Source organism: Zeugodacus cucurbitae, chromosome 6 (assembly GCF_028554725.1).
Source record: "Zeugodacus cucurbitae isolate PBARC_wt_2022May chromosome 6, idZeuCucr1.2, whole genome shotgun sequence".
NCBI lineage: Eukaryota > Metazoa > Arthropoda > Insecta > Diptera > Tephritidae > Zeugodacus > Zeugodacus cucurbitae.
Genome location: NC_071671.1, coordinates 22,160,590 through 22,185,705, shown reverse-complemented (window position 1 = coordinate 22,185,705; position 25,116 = coordinate 22,160,590). Strand labels below are relative to the sequence as shown.

General features: G+C 34.5%; 2 protein-coding genes across 5 annotated transcripts in view; one reads left to right on the top strand and one right to left on the bottom strand.

Annotated features, from left to right (window-relative positions):
- LOC105218454 (type-2 histone deacetylase 1) overlaps window positions 1-25,116 on the bottom strand; it is a 103,493-nt gene that overhangs the window by 17,962 nt on the left and 60,415 nt on the right. The window lies entirely within an intron of this gene.
- On the top strand, window positions 8,963-24,228 carry LOC105218453 (pancreatic lipase-related protein 2). Of its 3 annotated transcripts, none has more exons than XM_011194047.3 (8): window positions 8,963-9,177; window positions 12,238-12,435; window positions 18,721-18,820; window positions 19,856-20,010; window positions 20,462-20,716; window positions 21,913-22,131; window positions 22,197-22,350; window positions 23,426-24,228. In XM_011194047.3, the coding sequence occupies exons 2-8, from the start codon at window positions 12,387-12,389 to the stop codon at window positions 23,727-23,729; spliced, it is 1,236 nt and encodes a 411-aa protein (XP_011192349.1). In that variant the 5' UTR covers window positions 8,963-9,177; window positions 12,238-12,386; the 3' UTR covers window positions 23,730-24,228. The 3 variants fall into 3 exon arrangements, with proteins under 3 accessions (XP_011192349.1, XP_028900119.1, XP_054089571.1); XM_029044286.2 differs by having other exon boundaries at window positions 8,963-9,182; XM_054233596.1 differs by having other exon boundaries at window positions 9,046-9,061.

Here is a 25,116-nt window from a genome sequence, read left to right as displayed (position 1 = left end):
CTGTTTTCAAAAAAATTAACAATTTTTTTTTTATTTTCTTAGATTTTTAATTTTGAAAGGAATTTTCGAACATTCATTTTTTCGAAAAGAAATTTCGAATATTTATTTTTTTGAAAGAAATTTGTGAAGATTTATTTGTATGGAAAGGATAGGTTTTGGACCGATAGGGAAGGCAATAAGCTCGGCACTGAAATTTTTGCGTTCAAAAAAAGTAGTTTCTGGTCACTTTTTGGGATCCCGAAAAATTATTCAGAATCTTTAAACCCTCAAAGAGTGTCGTGTCAAAATTATGATATTAAGCTTGTTTTAAAAATAAAACTTCACGAAATACTGGTTAAATGAGAATTAGATTGGAACTATAACGGACCATATGGAAAGGAATGAATGAGATTGTAAGTATCGAACTGAATGAAATGAAATTTAAACAGCTCGCAACGGTTCTAAAACCTTTTCAGTAGATATAGATAAATCTCAAAAAATAAATTTTATTAATATGAATATAATATTCTTCAGAATTAATTTAGCTGCGATAAAAAAACATGTGGCAACCCTACTGAATATTTTTTATTTGCTGTTTTTTGAACGACAGTTGTACATAATGCTTAATTATTTGGTTAATTTTCTACAATAACAATTTCGAGCAGGTGACAACTTTGCAAATAAAGTTTTGAAAAAATCACTTACATAACAAACACCTTCGTAAGTATGAAAAAAAAATAAATCAAATCGGATATGCTGCGAAAGGAAGAAGTGGTATGGAGAACGTGAGATCTTAAACAAGTAATTAAGATAGCTGGGAGGGGTCAAACGACGACGCAGTTGCGGAATTTTACATTTATTTATTTTGTTTCTGTCTCAACTCGGACTTGGCGTAGGCGGCTCACCTTGACCAGAATATTTTGCGCGAACGACAAGCGGTAGCATCAATTCGACAAACAGCTAAGCTGTAAAGAATTTTAAAATACAAAAGCAAAAACAAAACAACAAAAAAACGAAAGCGATAACGAAAATGCTACCGGCATTGTTTTGACTTTCGGCAGGTTATAGCCAATTTTTATTCGCTTCTTTTCGGCTAAAACGCCCACTGACGTGTGCATTTTTTCGCCGACAACGTTGGTCTCCGCAGCGCTGCTGCTGTCAGGCGCTTTACTACTTCGGTCATAAACAAAAAATTTGCATCGAAATTTGTTTACATTGTTGTTGCTGTTGCTATATGTTATTGCTGTTTTTTACTTGCAAATATACTCTTGGCAACGCGTGTAGATAAACAACTGCAGCGCTCAACTGCTCCGTGGTGGCGCATAAATTTCGCGCGGCATTTGGCGCGCCAAGCTTGCGCTTGCGTTCGACATTTTACGATTATGTGTCGGTTTTATTAGCATTGTGTTAAAACCTATTTGCTGTGTTACCATTTGTTGTTGGTGTTGTTTTTTCACATTATTTTTTTATTTTTTCAATTCCCTTTTGCTTACTTCCGCTTTAACGGCGTATTGCTTATCGATGAACTTTTTGTATTTGTTTTTGTTTTTATGTTGTGCTATTCGCAACTATTTTTTTTTTGATTTTGTTGTTGTATTTTTGTTATTTGCTTTGCCATATTTTGTTGTGGATGTGTTAATTTTTACACTCATTAGCAGTCAGTTAGGTTAATGTCTTCTCTTTGATAACTGTTGACATTGTGCTTTTTGCTTTGTTTGTGTTAATTACCCGTTAGCTATTTTATTAGCTGCTAGTCGTCCAATAATGTTTTGTAAATAATAGTGGATATCATTTAGACTGAGTATCAGTTTGGTAGATAACAATTTTTGAATAATGAAGTGGAGTGGGAGGAAGATATTTTCAAAACTGGATGTATTCATTCAAGGAAGCCTGAAAGAGTTGCAAATATGCAAAATATGAGGGCTGCTATATATATTTCTGGCAAAGATTTTAGTTCATCGATGCACTCTTGGCGCGATAATCCACGTCGAAAGTTGTGAAAAATGATCGCACGAAAATGTTCACGAGTTAATTCCATGTTTTGGACGAGATGAATTTTTTAATTCCCTGTAAATAAAACAATTCACGATTAAATGACAAAACGTTCTGAGTGATGTTATGCTAAAAAATGTCAAACTTTCCAATGGAAATGTCAGATTGCACCTGACAACACTTAGTGTTGCCTAGGCCAGAAATATATATAGCAGCGCTCGTATACCTAATATATAGAATAAAGGCAAACAAAAGTAATACCCATTAGCGATCTCAATATTCCGAGATCACGTCTTTGATTTACGATGCGATTATGTGACGAACAAATTATATGTGATAGAACAATCTTCGATTACAAATAATGAAATACTAAGGAAATGGTCTCCTAGACGAATAAATCGCAACTTGACATCTCATTTCCACTTTAAATAAACAGCTTTCAGAGATTATGATGACTACCTTCTACTCTTACATTTCCAAGGCATTGCGGGATGAAATTGGAGCTAATGACCCTAAACGGCTATTTAGATATACTTTCAAGTTAAAAAGTATCAGATAATAATTTATTATTCTAGGCTACTTTAGAATAATGATCCATTAAAGAGGAGTAGATAACTCTTTTTGTGTCTGTCGGTTTCTCTCTGGAAAAAGTTCCGTCATTAATAGTATTACTTTCATATATATGTCCGTCCAACAACTTCTATTTGATATCTACATTTTGGGGTTAGCTTGTAGTTTTTGTACACCTCGGAAAGGCTGATTAGTTCTTTAAGAAATCTTTTCATTTCAAAAACGCTTAGTGAATTGAAACCCAAACTCACCGAGTGATAGCCGCTCACTCAATTCACTCAGTTTCTGCGACTAAATATCATTATACTTTTATATCTAATATTTACGTATATTATGATGCAAAGTTACCGCCTGCCATTTTAAGACTCGGCTAAATACAATTCCCAAGAATCTTAGAATAATAGCTAACTTAAGCTTTCGAGTTTCGTTTGTTTGAAAGTATTTAAAGGAATAACTTTGAAATATCGCTCCAATGCTCTCCGAAAGATGTCGCTCATCAGTGGTAGATATCGATTTTGTAGTTATAAAAAAAAATTTCTGGACGGACCATCAAAGACATACTCAGCAGTTCAAAGTTCAAAACAAGAGGAAATTACTTGAAAAATTACATTGCTAGATGTTGTAAGGCCGGTTTCATTGAATAGCTTCGAAAATACAATAATATGAACATATTGATTTAAGAAAGAATTAGAACTCTTCATAATAACCAATCGATATGTGAACTGACACTTCAACTGATGACTGACTGATGAAAGGGAGAAATAATAAAAGTGTTTACCGGTTAGAACTTTAAAAAACTACTTTTCAATTTATTTTATGCATCAATGATTATTTTTTTACACTCCTGTAGGACCCCCAGAGGTGATCTAGTTATTGATTACCAGAGTATACTGAGTTTGTGAAGGGGAACACTTCTCCAGCCTGCTGAATGGCAGTGAAAGTGCAACACCAGGAGATGGCGAACCCGATTCCCCAATCGGCGACGATGGAGCAGATGTTCCATTGCCCGACCGTGAAGAAATTCGAATAGCAATTACCCGCTTGAAGAACAATAAGGCGGCGGGGGCCGATGGATTACCGACCGAGCTATTCAAATACGGCGGCGAAGAGCTGATAAGGTGCTTGCATCAGCTTCTTTACAGAATATGGTCGGAAGAAAGCATGCCTGACGATTGGAATCTCCCCACAATTTGCGCCAATTACCGTGGGATAAGCCTCCTCAACATCGCGTATAAAGTTCTGTCGAGCGTACTGTGTGAAAGACTAAAGCCCACCGTCAACAAACTGATTGGACCTTATCAGTGTGGCTTTAGACCTGGAAAATCAACAACAGACCAGATATTCACCATGCGCCAAATTTTGGAGAAGACCCGTGAAAATAGGATCGACACACACCAACTCTTTGTCGACTTTAAAGCTGCTTTCGACAGCACGAAAAGGAGCTGCCTTTATGCCGCGATGTCTGAATTTGGTATCCCTGCAAAACTAATACGGCTGTGTAAGCTGACGTTGAGCAAACCAAAAGCTCCGTCAGGATCGGGAAGGACCTCTCCGAGCCTCGTGTGATTTCTTTAACCTGATGCTGGAGAAAATAATACGAGCTGCAGAGCTAAATAGAGAAGGTACAATCTTCTATAAGAGTGTACAGCTACTGGCGTACGCCGATGATATCGATATCATTGGAAACGACACCTGGGAACCAGCATTAACAGCAATAACAATGTCAGCCTGGAAATGCAACGCAGAATCACTCTTGTCAACAGGTGCTACTATGGACTAAGTAGGCAATTGAAAAGTAAAGTCCTCTCTCGACGAACAAATACCAAACTCTACAAGTCTCTCATCATTCCCGTCCTACTACACAACAAACGACGCCCAGTATATTGGTGGAACGATGAAATTGCCACGCTGAGGAAGCTCTGTCACTCAGCTAGACGTCGCCTACAGCGCAACCGGGATAGAGATGTCGAATACAGCCTCAGAGAAGCATTTAAAACCAACAAGAAGCTCCTGAAATCAGCCATTAATCGCAGTAAAAAATCTTGCTTTGAAAAGCTCTGCGAAGAAGCAAATATAGACCCATGGGGAACTGCTTATAAAATATGTATGTCAAAGTTTAAAAACAAGACACAGCAACCTAAAAGCGCAGCTTTTATGAGAAAAGTCGTCGAGCATTATTTCCGAAGCACGATCCGATTTTATACATTGAACGACAAAACGAAGCGGCTGAATCACCGCCCTTAATTACGGAAGAAGAAATATTGGCCATAGCGAAAAAATTAAGAGCAACAAAGCACCTGGGATAGACGGCATACCTAACAGGGTTCTAAAGGAAGCTATAACTTCAAGACCTGCCCTTTTTGTCAAAATGTATAATGCATGTATAAAAGAAGGGGTGTTCCCCGACCCTTGGAAAGTTCAGCGCTTAGTTCTACTTCCTAAACCGAAGAAACCACCAGAAGATCCTTCATCATATCGACCACTGTGCATGCTCGATACAATGGGAAAGGTGTTCGAAAATATAATAAGAAACCGCTTGGATTCAGCAATCCAAAAAGCCGGCGGACTCTCAGAAACACAATACGGCTTTATAAAACAGAAGTCCACTATTGACGCATTGAAAGAAGTCGTCGACACAGCAAAATGTGCGGTAAGTGGCAAACGATGGAAAGGTGGGACAAAAAAATATTGTGCGCTGATTACCCTGGATGTGAAGAATGCTTTCAACTCAGCGAAATGGGCAAACATAATAAAAGCCCTATATGATATATGCGCCCCTCAATACCTCATAAAAATAATAATGAGTTATTTTGAAAATAGAAGGCTGATATTCGACACGGACGAAGGCGCGAAGAGCTACTGTGTTACGAGCGGAGTACCGCAAAGATCGGTTTTAGGCCCCCTTTTATGGAATCTAATGTATGACGGGGTGCTGAAAATACCACAACCAACAACTGTGAAATTAATCGCATATGCCGACGACCTTATAGTAGTAGCAGTGGCTAAGCACATAGCTGACCTCCGCATCAAATGCAGTGATTGTATAAATGGTCTACGACAATGGTTCTCTTCCATGAGTTTGCAACTGGCTGAGCACAAAACGGAAGTATTGCTCATAAGCACCAGAAAAATTGAAGAAAGAATAACCCTAACTATTGGGGATTGTGAGATTACCTCACAGCCACAGTTGAAGTATCTAGGGGTAATAATAGACTCTAAGCTTAAATTCAAGGAGCACTTGGCGTACACATCAAATAAAGCAAATAAGATTTATAACGCCCTATCGAGGATGATGGCAAATAAAGGCTGCGTGCGCTCCAGCCGGCGTTTTCTAATTGCAAAAGCTATGAGATCCGTAATATTGTATGCGGTCCCAATATGGGCCCAGGCGCTAGACGTAAAAGCGTATATCAGACCAATTAATGTAGTACATCGACTATCAGCAATAAGAGTAATAAGTGCTTTCAGAACTATATCCAGCGAAGCAGCTGAAGTATTGGCAAGTATGCCGCCCATAGACATCCAGGGTGATGAATTCGCAAGATTAAGCGAACTATCAAAACCCACAGTATCAAAAAAGAGAGAAGAGAGAGTTAAAAGTATAACAATGTGGCAGCAGCGGTGGCAAACCTCAACCAAAGGACGGTGGACTCACAGACTTATCCCTGATATCCAGTCATGGATAAATAGACAGCATGGGGACCTGAACTTTCATCTGACCCAAATATTAAGTGGTCATGGGTGCTTTAGAAGCTATCTCCACAAATTCCATCACGACGATAGTCCGTATTGTCCGATGTGTACGGAGTCCATAGAAGACTCCGATCACGTACTTTTTCACTGCCCTCGCTTTTTGAACGTAAGGGACAGGCTGAAAACTGAACTTGGGGGTAATCTTACGGTGGAAAACTTGACTGCACTTATGTGCCAGTCCCCAAATAAGTGGAAAGCTGTTAGCGAAGCGGCAGCTTCAATTATGACAGAACTGAGACATGTACAACAGGTTAGGCGTCTGTCTGTCCGTGCCATAGAGGAGACCTAAATTGTCTTGTCACTCCCACGAAGTAATACTTAATCCGGTGGTTCCGTGGGAGAGTCTTGAGTTGGGAGTAGGTTAGGTTTAGCGGATTAAAGTTCCGCACTCCCGTCCTACTTTACGGTGCAGAAGCGTGGACGATGTCAACATCCGATGAGACGGCACTAGGAGTTTTCGAGAGAAAGGTTTTACGGAAGATTTATGGTCCCTTAAACATTGGCAACGGCGAATATCGCAGACGATGGAACGATGAGCTGTATGTGTTATTCGGCGACATAGACATAGTCCAGCGAATAAAAAGACAGCGGCTACGCTGGCTAGGTCATATTGTTCGAATGGAAGAATGTAAAGATTAAATTGTCCAAGTGTACTGATGAGCGTTATCAAGATTCTCTGATAGTTGGTAGATCGGTTTTTAAAATCAGTGGAACAATTTTTGATTACCTACTAAGGAGGGGAGGATTGTTTCTATGTTAAAGTAATAGATCTGAAAGAATGTAAAAGAAGACTATGCGTTGAATACGCAAGCTCTAAGAGTTTCTGCCAAATGGTTAAATATTACACTCTGAGGAGTAGAGTTATAGATCTTCTATACATAGATATCGTATCAAACGGAAGACTGGAATTAGTACTTATTGCTTTTAATTTTTTTTTCACTAATGATGCCAGATTCTTCTATTGAACTTAATTGATCTACACCAACAATAACATAGCATTAATTAATCAGTACACATTTTATTTAGACTCCACATTTGGCAGCCACTCTAGGAAATAATCGTATTCAGGAACTGATATAAAACGTATATAAACGTAAGTAAGTAGACACATAACGAATGCTAATGACAAAACGTGTCGCTTGACAAACGAAAGAGTCAAAAAATGTTCTAAGATTACTATTTTGATAGCCATCGTGAATTAGTAGTAAATGACAAAGAGGCGAGCCGAGAATACGGAAACCAATTTTCCCACGTAAGTGACATAGACGTATGTTGATGGTATGTCGTATAGGCTTGCATGCCGTAAGCAAACGAAATGCCATAAGAAAAATGAATTAAATTAAATGGTATAAAAATGGGTGGGAAGTGTTAAGCTGTGCGCTCGTTGACGCTGTCGATTGAATAACAAATAAGCGCCACAGGCTTATAAGCACTTGGAATTGAGTGGGGAATGTGAAGCGAGAATTGAAATCAAATAAAATGCGCGGGTGAGCAGGGCACGCGACTCTGAGCGGCTATCAATCAATGTGTCAAGCTCAGTTGAGGTTAGTATAAATAATAATGAGGGAATGGAATGTTTTTTGAAAGTCTTATGTGGGATGCATTAACTTCATAAATGAGGTGGTTTGAATGTGCTCTCAAGCGTTCAAATTCTCTCTACTGAAACCCGCTTTCCTCGAAAAATCACTCAGTAAGATATAGGCGTAGATGTAGACGTAGACATAGACATAGATATGGTCCCTCTAGCTTGCTTTTCTGAGTTTATTTTGTGCTTTTAATTTTATCCTCATGAGGTTAGAGAAGTCTTTCACTTTTCATTAAATATTAATATATTATATTATAATAGAAAATATCCTCTCTCAGCAATTGTTTCTAACCTTCCCTACCAGCTTGCGGAAGAAACCAACTAAGTACATTTCAAATTGTTCCTAAGAGCTTAAAAGCTTAGCAAATGTATAACATGAGATTATACGTAATTACAAGCGCCAAAGCCATATACTGTGTAAACAAGCAATTATGCTTGTAAATAAACACTTTTTACACAAATGCAAAGCAAAAGCAAGAAATCTCAGCGCCTCTTTTAGACCAAACAACGCATTTGCAGTTCATTGAGTTTGCCGCATGTTGCTGGGTTTTTGTTTACAAATGAGCACATGGCGACGGCAACAACAACGAAAACAACAACCGGGTATTGGCATTGCTACCAAAACACATCAAATCACTCTGACGTCACTGAGTTACTCATTCGAGGGCGAAGAGCAGTTGTCTGAGCAATTCAATGAGTGCGAGTTTGTTGCTTAAGTCTTTTGTTTTGTTTGGCGCACAGCATGCCGATTTGCTTTTATTTTATTTTATTTTTAATATCTTTTATTTATATTTTAATTTATTTTGCTTCTTACAGTCACTAACTCTATACGTTTGTTTTTGTTATTTCTGCTACCGCTTCAGTTGCTATACGCCAATTTTAATATGCAATTAAGCAAAACATAAACAGCTGATTCGCCGTGAAGCGTCGCAGCTCTCGCATAGTTTGCTATTTTGTTCTGTATTTATTTATTTATTTTTGCTTTTTGCGCAGTTCCTAGCATATTTTTATTGTGTTTTCACTTTTTGCACTTGTTTCAAGTCTAAAGCACAGCTTCGAGCCGCACATCTTCGCTTGGCGCGAGTTTAGTGTGGATTTTTACTCGCATGGAAGTGGTTGCATTACAAGCGCGCGACGCAGCGTATCAAGCGGAAAGGATAAACGTTTAGAACAAATCAAAGTGTATTAAATAATTTTGATAAGAAATTTGTTGAAATATAAAGATTAAAAAAAAATATCGTTTGAGAATTTTTGGTGAAAATTTAATTTGATTATAAGCTATAGTATGGAAGGCAAGTGTAAGGTGGAAATAAATTAAAATAGTGGTGTATTATATTTATATTGAAGAAAATTCGAAGTCGTGTGATAATTTATGTGTGTATGTTTTCTAAAAAAAAAATAAAAATTATATATAAGAAAAACTCAAAATATTTATTTAATAAAAAATTAAATAAATAAATCTTCGTAGAAATAATACAAATTATATTTTTTTAAATTCAAAACATGGAGATAAAAAGTAAAAAAAAAAAACATAAAGTAATTGCGAAATCGTGTTTATAAATAAATATCCAAATAATTTTTAATATTTTGACACATATGTTTAAAAATGACCCAAAGTCTTACAATACATAGGAGACAATTTATTAAGCTGTATTAAATTGAAATAATTAATATAAAATATAAAAGAGGATATTTACAAATTATTTTTTTCTAGTGCATGTTAGACTTTTCAAAACGGAATATTTATTTTTACAAAGTGTTTTATTTGTTCAGGGTCTCGGCCTCGGCTCATGTTTTTATATTCGGCCAGTTTTTTAACTAGCTAATTTCGTGAGGAGTTTAACGACATTTATTGATTTTTGAGAAAACCACAGAAGTTCGAATGGTGGGGGAAGAAAGGATAGTAATGCGAAAAAACAGCGAGAACGGAAATTGTAATGGAATAAATTTGATGTTCTCATTTCAATTGGAGTACCTACTTTTCGACATCGTTTTGTAACACCATTCTATATTATTTTGCAGTTATGCAGGCAAGGATCCTCTGTGTATGAGTTTTAATATACCTTCCTGAGTTCTTTCATGTACCTCACTGAGTTCTTTCATGTTCGATATACGGGGCTTTGAAAAGTTATAGTCCGATTACGACCATTTTTCCACAAGTGATGCCACAGTACAAATACAGTATTTGTGAAAATTTTATTCCGCTATCTTCTTTGGGTCCTAATGTATAGATATGTTATAAAGTGAAAGAATCAGATGGAATTCAAAATTGAGTTATATGGGAAGTAGGCGTGGTTGTGAACCGATTTCACATATTTTTTAACCTGAGCTATGTTTTTGACCCATAAGTGGGCGACGCACGCTCATTTTCTATTTTTTCCTATTTTTACCAAATTGTGTAGGTAGTGCAATGTAATGGCATAGTTTTTAAACAAAAAAACTATTTTTCAGTAGGTCTATAAATATTTGCATTAGTAATTAATAAAAAAACTGGGTATAAATCTATATTTTACAATATAGATATTTTTAAAAAATTGTATGTTTTAAAGAAACCTCTGTAAGCCGAAGTTTTTTTGTGGATTATAGTGATTGGAGTTAGAGAAGTTCCACTGAATATTAAAAAAAAAAATAATTATTTAACAAGTAAGGAAGGGTGTAACCGAACATTTTATACTCTCGCAATTTATTTATTTAACTTTATTTATATTATATAATATACAATTTGACCCACATATATATATTGTATAAAGTCCATTGAAAGTTGGAAACCATAATATTAGATTAGAAGCACCGAGGTCCTCATGTTCGATTAATGGGGCCTTGAAAACTTAGGGTCCGAGTTCGGCGATTTTTGGAATGGGGCTGCCACCCTATAAAGGTAGTATTTGTGCAAAGTTCTGCATCGATATCTTCACTAGTGCTTACTTTAAATATTGTAAAGTTAACGATTCAGATCGTATTCAAAGTTCTGGTATATAGGAAGTAGGCGTGGTTGTGAAGCGATTTGGCCTATTTTCACAACATATCATTGGATGTAAGGAAACTATTACAAACAAAGTTTCATTGAAATCGGTCGAGTAGTTCCTGAGATATGGTTTTTAACCCATAAGTGGCCGACGCCACGCCCATTTTCCAATTTGTAAAAAAATCTGAGTGCAGCTTCTATCTGCCATTTCTTATGTGAAATTTAGTGTTTCTGACGTTTTTCATTAGTGAGATAACCCACTTTAAATAATTTTCAACCTAACCTTTGTATGGGAGGTGGGCGTGGTTATTATCCGATTTCAACTAATTTCATGGTGTGTGGTGGGGTACGTAAGAGAACTGACTGCAGAAAGTTTGGTTTATATAGCTTTATTGATTTGCGAGATATATACAAATAACCGATTTGGGGGCGAGGCCACGCCCACTTTCCCAAAAAAATTACATCCAAATATGCCACTTCCTAGTGGCTTAGTTATGAAACTTTTGTGAGCGTGGATTTTGACTCGTCTCGCCACCCTGATCATTTTGATATATATAAACCTATATCTAACTCGTTTAGTTTTATGACTTACAAACAACGTTATGTGAATAAAACTATAATACTCTCTTAGCAACTTTTGTTGCGAGAGTATAAAAATTCCAAAAATACGTACGAAATCATAATATGTAAATATAAATTATAAAACTAAATTAATAACAAAGGGTCAAAAGTATTTTTAAACCGGTTTGAGTTCGTTAAAATATTTTAATTTAATATCAGAATTGTTTTTGTATAAATTACATATTGCCAGTTTGATTTTCTTAATTTAAAATAATAGGAAAAAGTATTAAATTACAAAAAAATCATTAAAATGTGTGACATGCATATTCATCAATTTAAAATATTTTAAAACCATTTAAAAAAGCTTCTTAAAAATGTATTATTATTACGAATTCAATAAATTATTACAAAATTAAAAATTTGCTTAATATTTAGAAAAAATCTATAAAAAGAATTTCGAGTGAGTTTTGCTTTAAAATCTTAAAAAGTGATTTGTATTTCCCTTGGGAAAAAACTATTATTCATTGAATAGATTAAAAAAAATTAAGAAATTAGTAAAAACAATAATACAAAAGAAATAAAATTTAAAAAAAGTTTATAATAAAAACAATAACAATTTTGTGTAAAAAACTTCTTAATTTGCTTAATAATTATAGGTTATCATTTTCATTTGTTAAAAAATTCTAATAATTGCGAGTATATGTATATTTTTTAATTTATTTAAAAATACTTAAAACCCTTCTACAACTAATAAAAACATGTTACTGGAATACACATGTTGACTAAACATATAATATAAATCATGCTAATTGTTGTCACTTCACTACAATAGCAGCTAGAATTGAACAGTGATTGCCTTATTGTATGCTCAAGCAAGCAACAACAACAACGAAAATTCACACCAAAGAAATAAACAGCAACTAAACAAAAATTAAACAAATAAATTCTTAGTACTAAATTCGACCTTCAACAGCAACGAGAATGCTTCCTGTTAACTCAACACTATGTGGAATATTCTCAATACTATTAGGTGAGTACATAGAGCTTTCGAAACAGAGAACTTTATTGTTGATTTTCAGGAAATTGTGGGTGAGAAGATTAATCTTCTTAAAAAAGAGTTTAAAAATAATTGAGAATAATTAAAACAATATTAATTAAAAATTAATAAAAAGTGAAACTAAATTGTGTTAAGCCTTCTTTTAGAGGAAGTGAAGACAACTAAACTAACCAGTAGCTACTTTTTCATTCTAATTTTAGCTCAGTAGCTTCTTTTTGATTCTAATTTTCGCAAGCCCAGCTTTGCGTAACTTCCTTCACGTATTAACTGCATAAATTTCTTTGCCTAATTTAAATTTAGTTCCTATAAAATATGAATATAAAACCTGTTCTATATTATGTTCATATCTTTTGCTCTAAATAAATATAAGTGAGTGGACAACGGTTAACACAACATCTGGCAGAACGCCTATTTCAATAGTATAATAGAATTTGATTTCGCTTTTTGTTCCGGAAATTAGCATATGCGATGGTGTCTTGAAAAATTTGCAATAAATTATTTTGTTAAAGCCTATGACAAAAGTGTCTAATTTATATCAAGTTTTTGGTGGTTGGTTCATTATTTGTTTATATTAAAGACCAATTCAAACCTTTTCAAAGACATTTATCAACAAAGAAAGACTGGATATAAATAAAATCGCTTTACTAAAATAAAGATAATAAGAACAGTTTATATACTTATTCTTCGTGAGATTCAAGAGTTTCCCCTATATTTATATGATTGTAGACAATTTACATAAAATACTTTCAAGATCTTTATCTGGAATCTTGGGACTGTTTCCAGCGCCAGTAAGATTTTGTAAATTTCGACTGCCTTACTTAATAATGCTTCTAGTGGCTTCCCCTTCCGATGTAAATATCTTCTCAACTTCGATGGTCCTTAGAACAAGATGTTCATTAATGTCTTTTAGGTTGTTTACTTTATGTAAGTATACTGCCAAGACACAAATCATAGATTTAGATAGTTAAGTTAATTTTAATCTCGAAACAATGGTCGAAAATTAATACGAATTTCGGTCGTTCATTACATCAGGTTCTAGAGAGCATATGGTGACCAAACTCATCTCTTAAGAAAGTTCCATTTCATTCAGTTCAGCTCCATTGGTATCAAAGATGACCTTTATAATAACCATGGACAATACTTTCAAGTCTGATAAATTTTTATAGATACTATAGTATTAAAGATCAAGATCATATACATTCTAAACATTTGTAAAAATTAGTAAGGGTCATTTGCGCATAAGATATGATATTTTTGTTCAAGTGATGGAAGTATAGGGTCTAATAATAATGACCACCAAAATTCAGTATTACAGTATAACTATTTTAAATGGTCTTCTGTACTTTGCGATGTGGTATGAATAGAGCTAACCTGAAATACTCTGTAACTATTCATTTAAGCAAAAAAAAAAAGGACTAAACTAATAGGTCGAGATGGGAGAGTATTTTTATATTGTAAGATCCTTCGGATATCAAAGCTATAATATACATACACATATTGAAGCGATCAGTACATTATCAGACATGTTCATTATTTGCCTCTTGGTATTCAGGAAATGTTTGTTATTTATTATTTCAATTATGAAGTCTTAACGATAATAACAAACATACTTCTCTCTGGATTGTTCGATGATTCTATAGATATATACAGATGAGGAATGTGTTTATAATTCTTTTGAACGGAAATAGTAAGAACATAACTAAATGCATCGAAGTATGACTAAATCTGACCATTAAAATTCGCAAAGTAGTAATAAAAATCACACAAATAGCATTTGGGTAAACAAAGAAACATCAAGCTAATCGGGGTTTAAAGAACAACGCAAACAAGGAAAAAATAACAAAAACGATTTGAACAAAATTAAAATCTCAAACTTATGTTGGCAGCTAATTAAAAATAAATAAAGTGATTAAAGCAACGTGCCAAAACAAAGAATTCAATTTAGCGCAGAAACCAAACAGTCTCGTCTAAAAGTATGTATCGCGAAAATGAAATAATATGAGAATATGAATTAAGTAATTGCGTGTTTGTTTAGCGAAAATTCGCTAATTAGGCACGCAAAAAATGCAGAAATATGAGTGTAAGAATTATAGTTTGTAAGGGGGAAAGCTTCTATTTTAAATATAGTTAATGTCGTGGAACTTGTGTGAACTCTTAGATAAGGACAGGCAATGTTAGTTGGGTAGTGATGTAGTAGTTTTGTGTGAAAACAGTTAATGTAACTATGTGAAGTTATCTGTCTGGTAATGTTGACGATAATCTAGAGAAGTTTTAATAAGTTCATGTAATCTATGACGAGTTGCTAGCTCTACGGATTATGGCTGATTAATGAACAAATCACAAATAAAGTGACATAATTACTGTAAAAGCCAAAACAAAGTACTGACTGATCAAAAATAAAGTAAACAGATAGTAGTTGTCAAGTAATTGCCTTAGGGAATATACTAATGAGAGCTAGAGTAATGTTTCTTGGGTCTTACTCTCACGAAACGTTAGAGCTAACCCTGAACTCCGTAAACAGACTCTCTATGAGCTTTGGTTAGGTTCGGTTAGGGGGTAGATCTCAGCTGAGGAGAATCTCACGTAGACAGATTCGACTGTCCTTTGTAAAACCCGGAAAACTCCTAATGGATCACTACTACCCTTATGATACGAAAAAGCGCTTGGACTCTTTGATAAAGTTCTTAATTCGGCTAATGTCGAGGTGCTTTAACGTTAGTCTGGTGATTTAGGATTATAGATTTTATATAGGATTTGACTGGCTCTAAGTTTTATTCTAAAAAAATCTATTAATGGGAAGCGGTCAGCTTGATTAAAATCTTAATTCTTCCCTTAGGGTATTCTTGTCAAAAATGATAGCATTATCTGGTTTTCATTGGTGGGTTCTCGGTTTTTTCGGTTGACGAGGGTTGGGTATCCATCTCAAGATCTGATAAGTGCCTATAGAACTGATGCAGATTTTTGGAGTTTCATCAAATAAGGTTTTTTGACACTGATGATATTGAAATGAACTTAGTAGCACAGAATGAACTTTGTGACATAAAAATCATGGCAAAATACTTGTATACAGTTACATATTTATGAATATATTTGAATATATATGAATGTTCGCTCAATCTATGCTTTCAGCAGCTGCATGTGCTAGTTAGTTATGTAAATTTCACTCATCGTTAACTGTTTGAGCAAATTTGCAAAAATATTAGATATATTATAGTTAGAGTAAGTCGGAAGAACTATTTGTATTTGTAGTTGTGGTTGGACTCAATGAAGCTGAGTCGGAGCAAATGACATTGAAAAGTTCATTAGCATTAAATTTTACGAATATAAGTTACTTAAGGAATGATTTATTCAAAGACATCTGTCTATTTGTGGCAAATATTTTTATTAAGAATTTATAAAAAATAAAATAATATAAAATATAAAAAATTTACAACAAAAACACTTCCACTGGTATTTTAAATAACCGTGAAGGTGCAAAGTCTAACATGCACCTATATTGATTTATTTTTAATTAATAATGCACAAATTTCAGCGCAATAAATATTTATCAAAAATAAAATAACAACCCCTTCCATTGTTAGTTTTATTAAATTGTTTAACAACCAATCTCGCACCATTGTTCACAAATTTCGCAAAAAAAACAACAAAAAAACGCATAACTATACCACCAGCTAGTCTGCGTACGGCGTGTCTTAATGTCATGCGAACTTGTTCACAATTCAAGTTCATGGCGGCAATTAAATTGAGCTCCTCGCAAAGTCATCAGCATTATGCAGTTATTTATTATTAGTTTGTATTGGCTTTAGTGCCGGTTCTTTTTTCTGCACATAGCACGACCTTCACTGGCGCTGGCTTGCAAAATCAACCAGATTCGCAACGGAGCGAAGCGAATGGTCAAAGCGGAAATGCGAAAAAAAACACTTTGTAAACAAATTAAAAATGTGTAAAGTGGACACTAGAGTAGCGGAAAGACAAAAAAACAGTTATAGGGAAGCAAAAAAGGTGAAGAAAAATGCGAAAAAATATTTTGGATAATTATGAACTCAATTAAAAATAATAGAAACTATTTACCCAAGTATTTATAAATTGTAATTGAAATTTATAATTCTTTTATATATATATATAAATTAAAACAATTTAAACGGATTCGATAAAGTTTTGTAAACATTTTTTTGTACAAAAAAGCTCCGATAGATGTCAACGGAATCAAATTATTATCAGAAACATGTTATTATGATCCGATTTGGATTGTATATATATATATATTGTAAAACAAAACTAAACACAGTTCCAAAAAATGTCCGACTAGGTGGCCCCAGTGTCGAATCATATTAAAAGAGTGGGTATTGGGACTGCATTAGGATTAAGTCAAAAAGAGCGCCAAAAACGGTTTGGGATATCAATGAAATACTTTTTTCCTGTGAAAGTACATTCGATGCCATTATGTGTCGATTTTTTTTTTGCATGGCCATCACGGGCACGCCTGCAGAAGTCCTGGCGCTGAACACAATTTTCGACGGTTTTCAAACATAAATCGGCCGATACTGCTGCAATTTTACGTTCGATATTCGTACGAAGTTCATCAATCGTCGCTGTCTTGTTGGCATAGACCTTAGACTTGACGTAGCCCCACAGGAAATAGTCTAACGTCCAGAAATGAGCCGACCATAAATTGGACGTAAAGCTCTTAAAGTTGAGGCCACTGACTCCTGAAATGGCAAACCTTATGAAGAAAAATGTTGAAAAAGTGAGAAAAAATATGGCGTCATTTGCTGTCCCTATCGGTCTATTTTTGTAGCGTCTCTTTTGGAAAACCATTTATAGGATTACATTTGTTAAGAAATTTGTTTTATCATATTTTATGATAATTTTTTTTTTTGAAAGTTCGAAAGCTCATCTGATTTAAAATGAGAGTTAGGTCTGGTTGTGTACCAAACAATGCTACTTTTGGCTAAGGGATTTTATAAGATATATATGTAGACCTATGTATAGTATATTTTCAAATAATTTAAAAAAAGAATGCACATAATGTCAAAATATGAAAAAATGTACGCATTGCAATAATAAATACCACAAAAATACAATACAAACTTTCTAAAGAAAACTAATTATTCATATTACATTGCAAACACCTAGTAATTAAATTATAGTAAATCCCCAAAAATCCACATAATTAAATTATTGTTCTAAAGTTCAACGAAAACTTATTTAATTTTTGCACTTTTTACAATGCTTAGTCATAATTTTATGGCTTCATTTAAGACTGCTTGGTACTAAGAACAAAGACATGTATGTGCTTATATCGGAACATAATATATGTAATGAGTGAATAAGCTAGTGAACTTTAATTTGATTTAAGCAAAAAGAGAACGGAAAATATCATTAAATTAATGAAAAAAGACTGGACTCTCAAATGAAGGTAATTAAAGTGGTAATATTCCATTTCATATTATTACGGTTGTGGCGACAATGTAAATTACACAAATGCTACCTGTTTGAAGCATAAACTTTATTAATTTTTTGAAAAAAGCGTATATGAAATACCACCATTGGAAAGATTTTAGACTTTAGCAAGTTTGATAGTAGTTGGATAGTAGGAGAGCGAAACTAAAGGTGACCTTAGATTATTACTGAAAAACTATTATGATTCGAATGAACGAAATATGTTTTGGTTAGGTCGAGACAATATGTTTGAATAAAATTGCAACGCTAGATGTCGCAGCGTTCAAATTATTACATATTGTCGACTTTTCTTGTTCTTTAATAATAAATCTTACTTCAATGCGATATAGTTAGGTTATTTTCTTCAGTATAATTTTTTCGTATTAGAAAAGATTTTATTTGGTCGAATATTTTGATTTGAATGAAAACATATATCAATTCTTTTTATATGCTCCCACCTTTATGTATGTAACTACAGAGCCATATTAAAGTATGTCAATGATGCTTCCACTGTCTGCTAGCCTACATTGGCTTTGGAGTCCTGGCGCCACCTACAACTGTGGCTAGACGGTGAAGCGCTGTGGGAAATCAGAAAGCAAATAACTACAGTAGACAGCAGACATGAAAATACATGTTGTTCCAAGTAATATATATTTTTTGGCCTCTACTTTATGCTCAGCTCACCTACTATAATTGTTTGCCTTTGCCACCAACATTTCACATACTTTTTCCTTTAATTTATTTTTATTACATATTCGCACCAATTGATTTGGTTACTCGTGTAACGCTTCTTAATTTACATTTATTTCTCCACAGCTGGTTCGCCAATATTCTATAGCGCTGCGCCGCGTGGTGTCTGCTCCAATTGCTGTGCGATACGTGAACGTAAGGATATTAATTTTTTGCTCTACACGAAGTAAGTATGGAATATTGTAGATATTCTTGTGTATATAATTGTAAAACCGATATAATAAGTGATAAAAGTAGCTGAAGCAATAAGTTATCGCTAACTATGAACTATTAGAAATCTCCCTGATCCATAATACTATTTCGGAACTTTGTCAGATTGAGTTTTAGAAATTTTCTTCAAAACAAGCTCTCAAGAACAATCTTCTAATTCTGTACATTTGTACATATATATAAGTAAATATTTGGAAGTTGGGTACAGAAAAGATATAAAATATAGGGTGGATCTTACTAGAGTTTACTAGGTTCAAAAAAACAAGAATTTTTGGGAGATATTTGGTTCAAGCTCTATGAGCCTACGTTGTAGTACGTGGGCTATCATCGCAACTATTTGTTTACATGCCTTTTCTCAAGAAACCTCCTTATGATCGGTATTAAACGATAGATCCCTTAATAGCTCAAGTATGGTTAAGATTCATGGCGATTGGGTTCAAGTGATCCCATTTGAACATTTGAAAAACTGATCTCTGAATCAAGAGTCAGTCATGTACCGATAAAGGGCTCTAAGTCTATCACAAACCTTTTAAGGAGACTAATTTCGTATCCAGATATGACATCCGAGATGTTTCAACCTTGGTTCAAGAAAGAAGGTACTTCGAGGTTAGCTTGTTGAAACCTCCTTTCCGACTACTTTACAAATTTTAACATCTCTACATATGTGTCTATTTTATGTAGATCCGGAGTAGTCTGGATTATCAGACAAGCAATCAAAGTTGCGGCCGATTTTAAAGTATACATGTCTGTTACAACACAGAAACAGTCTCCAAAGTTTAAGAAGACTAGTTCATAAGAAATTTCTAATGCATACCCAGCTAGCAAAGTCATGATTTATAGCGGATTTTATTTAAAGACGTATTTTCGATTTTTTAGAGACAGATAGGGCTTTTTCGAAGCTCATTCATTCTCATATAACGAAGGCACTTTTTGTCTCTAATGCACTACAAACATTTTTTTCACATTTTCCTTCCAAATTGTTAACTTTCAGCAAAAATCCGCAAAGTCCACAAAATCTCTACCTTTCTGATGAGCGACGCTTGTCAAAAAGTAATTTCGATTTACAACAACCATTGGCAATCTACATACATGGCTTCTCGGAGTCCGCAACTGGCGACAAGCAGAGCAGTCAACAGCTGAAAGATGGTAAGTGAGTGGGGGGTGTATAGATGAAAATGAAGGAGAGTAACGGCATGTAACGATAAGAGCTTTCCGTTGCCTCGTGAATACCGTTTGGACAGAACGTTTAGTCCTGACATCTCAGCAAACGTTACCGATTGCATCCGTCCTCGTTGTCAAATTAAAATCGCATTGAAATTGAATTGCAATCAATGAGTGAAATAAAGTGAAATCTGAAATGAAAACATAAATTGCTTTCCGTCAGCCAGTCCGTTTGACAGTTGATGGCCGTTGATGGAGGCTTGAGCTACAAGGATGACCAGTTTACTCCGGTGTCCGCGTATTTCACTTAGCGCTTTTGACATTTTGGCGTTCCGCCTTCCACTCCCTCTCTTATTTTAAATTTCTTCCACCCCATTTCCTTTTCTCCATGCTGTTGCCCAGTTTGTAATTCGATTTTTTCTTGTTTGCTTTGCAGCCTTTCTGAAAGCGGGCAATTACAATGTCATCCTCGTCGATTGGAGTCCCATGACGGTGATGCCTTGGTACACGAACGCTGTTGAAAATCTGCCGGTGGCGGCGCGTTTCATCGCACGTTTTTTGCGTTTCCTCGTCGCTAACGGCTATCAAACGCGGCACATTCATTTGATCGGTTTCAGTTTGGGCGCTGAGGTGGCGGGCTTTGTCGGCAAACAGCTGCTGGAATGGGGCGTCGTACTGCCAAGGATAACCGGTGAGTTAATATTATTGCACGTTCAGTAATGTAATTAAGGCAGGAATGCGAAATTTGAGAAATTTTTTGGTGATTTTTGAGAGAATTTTAGATTTTTAATCAGTGACTGTAGGTTCAAATATGTAAGTATAATCTGGGATTATGAGCTTAAGTGATTCGAGAACTTATTTTTCGAAAAAGATGGTGTATGAAGATCCAGCGTCTAGACCATACACCAGAGATCGAGAATATTTAAAAAGTGAAGGGAATAGTGCTCGAAAGCCTATAAGTTAGCAAGAGAGAGAGACAGCAGAGGTAAAAGACCTGTTTGTAAACCAGATGTGAACAAGTGATCTTGTAGCACTTTTAGTACCCTTTGTTCAGCTTCGGTGAATGCAACTTAGGTAAATTTATACTAAAAATAAGTTGACTGAGAACTGAAGCATAATTTATTACCATTGAATCGCGCAGCGGAGGTGGTTCTGGTTGTTAAGCAGGTTTACGGAACTCGCAAGAGGTTTATTGATCCAGCGCAAGAACGCAAGAGAACAACGGAGCCTTGGTTCGTTCCCAGTCTAAGGAAATAATCTCATACAAGAACGCCTCGGTGAATCTCTGACTGGACAAATGACTCTTCATAAAGTATCTGTTCGAAGTCGGCTTGGAACACATACTAGGTGTTTCTTTAAATAGAATAAAATATAGTAAAATACAAAAAAAAAAAAAAAATGTAGACTGCTAAGATAGTACGTATCACACTAATAAAATAATTATTTTGTATAGTCCATTACACTTGCAACATTAAAGCATATAACATATAAAAAACTAAAAATTATTATCCAAGAATTGTACTATGCTTATTTGCAGTAAAATTTGCATATTTCAAATTTAGAAGTGAACTTCGTAATCATAACTGGGCAAGACCTTCGAAGTACTCGAATATTTGCATTTGCAGTTTTTCTGTTTAGTTGACAAAATAAATTTACATAACAATAAGGCGATAAATGCATTTACATTTTATGCAAATAAAAGACGGGAAAACATAAGATTAGCTAATGGCTGAAGAAATTAAAAGTAAATATTATTACTGTAATTACTAAAACGTGTGAGTTTTTAGGATGTGTTATGAATGAATAAATAAATGAGAGAAATATTAGTGGAATAGTTTTTTCAAGTTTTTTAAGTTCTAAGTTCTAAGTGCAAATTCAAAATTACAGGTCTTGATCCAGCACTACCGCTCTTCGAACCGAATAGCGGCAATCGCCACCTGACGCACACCGATGCGCGGTTTGTCGATATTATACACACTGACGGCGGTATACTCGGCAATCCGGAAGCCATGGGTCATGCGGACTTCTATCCGAATGGCGGTCGAGCACTACAACCGGGTTGTGCGCGTCAAGAGATTGCGAATAATCGCTGGTTCAATATAATTGGTGAGTGGCAACCACTCTTATGAAATTTGGGAAATTTTTAAATATAATTTACTTCGTTTTTGTAGTTGGTTGCAGTCACCAGCGAGCTTGGGAGTATTTTGTTGAGTCCATAAATAGACCACACGCCTTTCTGGCGAACAAATGTGAGCCCAAAAATGAATTTGGTCGGTGTAAAGATGGCAATAGCCGCGCGTATATGGGTATAGCAGCGGATCGGAGGTTGGTGGGAATTAATATGTTGCGGAAGATTAATCGTTAATCACTCACAATTTATGATTAATCAATTATCAACTTTAAGTCATCAGTAATTGATGAATAATCGATTAGTAATTTGTAAATTATTAATCTTAATGATTAATCTTTAATTCTTAATCATTAAACACCTCTTCTCAATTATTATTCATTGTGCAAACAAATTAATCAATGATCAATATTTAGGCATCAGTAATTATTGATTAATAATCGATAAGTAATTAAAAATAATTAATAGTAATGATAAGTCTTTCATTATTAATCGTCAATTAACAATCATTAGTCATTGTTAATTGATAATTATTTGTTAATTATTAGTTATTAATTTTCAGTCATTAATCAGTAATCTTTAAACAATTTTCAGCGATAATAAATCCTTAGTCATTAATTATTAAATAATTAATCACCAATTTTCAAGCATTAGTTATAGTTAATTGATACTTATACATTAATCATTAGTTAGAAGTCATCAAATGTTAATCATTAATCAGACATTTTTTGGCATTATTAATTATTAATCAATAATTACTAAGTCAACAACCATTAATCATTAATTGTCATGTATTAATGAGCAAATTTTCAAGCAATATTAATTCTTAAATTATCGGTTTTGTTAGTCATTAGTTAGTAGTCATAGTTTGTTAATCAATAATTAGTAATCCTTAGTAATTAATCGTTAATCAATAATCTTCAGTCAGTATTCTTTAATCCTTAACTAATAATCATTAATTAATTTCATAATTCCTTCACCTTCATTTCCTTCGAACTGTCATCAACTGAGTCATATCACTTTTTGTGAAGACAGCTGTCATCTCTCCTAAGATGCTGTCAGTTGGCTGCCAAATCACTGCTTTAGTACTTACTAAGTATTCTCACAGCAAATGTATTATTTTTATATTCCCCCTCACACACCATTTCCACCTATCATTACATACCTCAGCAGTGCATTGAAGCAGCTCATCTCATTTACACTCTCAACACCTTAAAAAGAAGAAAACTAATACCTCTCTGGGCCTTTTCATCCATTGCCTTTCCCCGTTAGATTGCGTGGTAAATTCTACTTGGACACAAATAATGCGCCACCCTTTGGACGTAATGCCCAAGCGTTGGCCCCTACATCCCAGAGCAGCACAAGAAAAAGAGCAAGAGAAACAAGAGTAGATCTCTCAGAGTTGCCGTTGTTGCCAGCTGTCGAGAAAATTAATGGCACTCGAGGCTATGACGGCAATACCTTGAGGGAAACAAGGCATACAAATGCGATGGAAGCAGCAGCGGCGGTGGCGACGACAAGAAAATCAACAGTGGTGAATGCGACAACAACAAATACGAGAGCCATAAGAATTTGAAGGAAATTTACAACAAAATAACAACAACAACAACTATAAAGTTTAGGCAGCATTATCATCATTGGAATGGTGGAATGGTGTGGGACGGTTGGGTCGACTCGGCTTTTGTAGGCGCAACAACAAAGCAACAATGTCCAAAGTGATTTCGAAGAGATTTGCTTTTAATGCGCGCACAAAGCAGCGGGCGAAAGACAACAGCTGAGCCTCCACTGCGCCAAACAGCTGAGCTCAGGGCGCAAATTTATTTCGATTCACACAGCTGCCTATGTATTTGTAGGAGGCGGGGGTAGTCAAAGGGATCCATTGGACTTAGTAAATAAGAAGTTTGTTCGCTGCCGCCGCGACATTGTTATTGTAGTTGTAGTTGTAGGTTGAGAGCGCGCATTAGGGTTTGGGGCGTTGATGCATAAAATATATAATAAATTGCTGCGATTTTCAGCGGCGCACAAATTATTTAAGTTTTAACACTTTTCAATGTTGATGCCAAAATGTAGGAAAACTACTTAGAGTTTAGTTAGTTGAATATGATGAATGATGCTGACAGCCAGCCGAGTGGAAGGCGGAGAAAAGTCACAAGAGAAGGAGAGAGATAGCCTTGAAAACTTAAGTTTTGCTCTTTAAGGCACAGTTGGCTGGAAGCACGTTTTTTGGTGAAGAACTTATTAAGAATATATGTATAAGTATATATATATTTTCATCTAAGTATATATTTTAATTCATGGTATTTTAGTCTTAAAAGTATGGAAATCCACCAAAAATGCATTCACAAATATTTTATACAAATAATTTGGTAGGGAGGGGAGTTGTATAAATAAAAAAGTCTTTAGTATGGACTGGTTAAAAATATGATGAAAAACTTACATTGCCATAAACAAATATTTAGAAAAATTAAAAAAGTTTTGTTTAATTATGACAAAATTATGAAAAGACTACAAAGTTCAAAAATTAATTTTAGAAAAGGATTTTTTTTACTTTTACTGATAACTTTTATTGATAACAAATTTTTTAATTAAAAATACAAACCATTTGGAAACACTGAACAAATTCAGAAAATTTGGGAAAATTTAAATATTCTTTTAAAAAATAAAAGTTTTAGAAAAAAATATTTCTGTCGAAATAAATTCACTTATTCAACTAGTTTTTAGCATTAATATAAATAATTTTAGGACTTTTTGATTCTAATTTGAATGTATAAAAAGCAGAATTAAAAACATTTACAAACAATATAATAGATACAAATTTGAAAATAAAAAATAAAATTGTTTATCCTTAATAAATTTATTCAGTAGTTTCCTATACTATTTCAAAGGAGTTCGTTTGGCCATTTTAGTAATGACACAGGATGTTGAATCTGGTATATCAAATCTCTAGTTTTCGTAGAGATTCA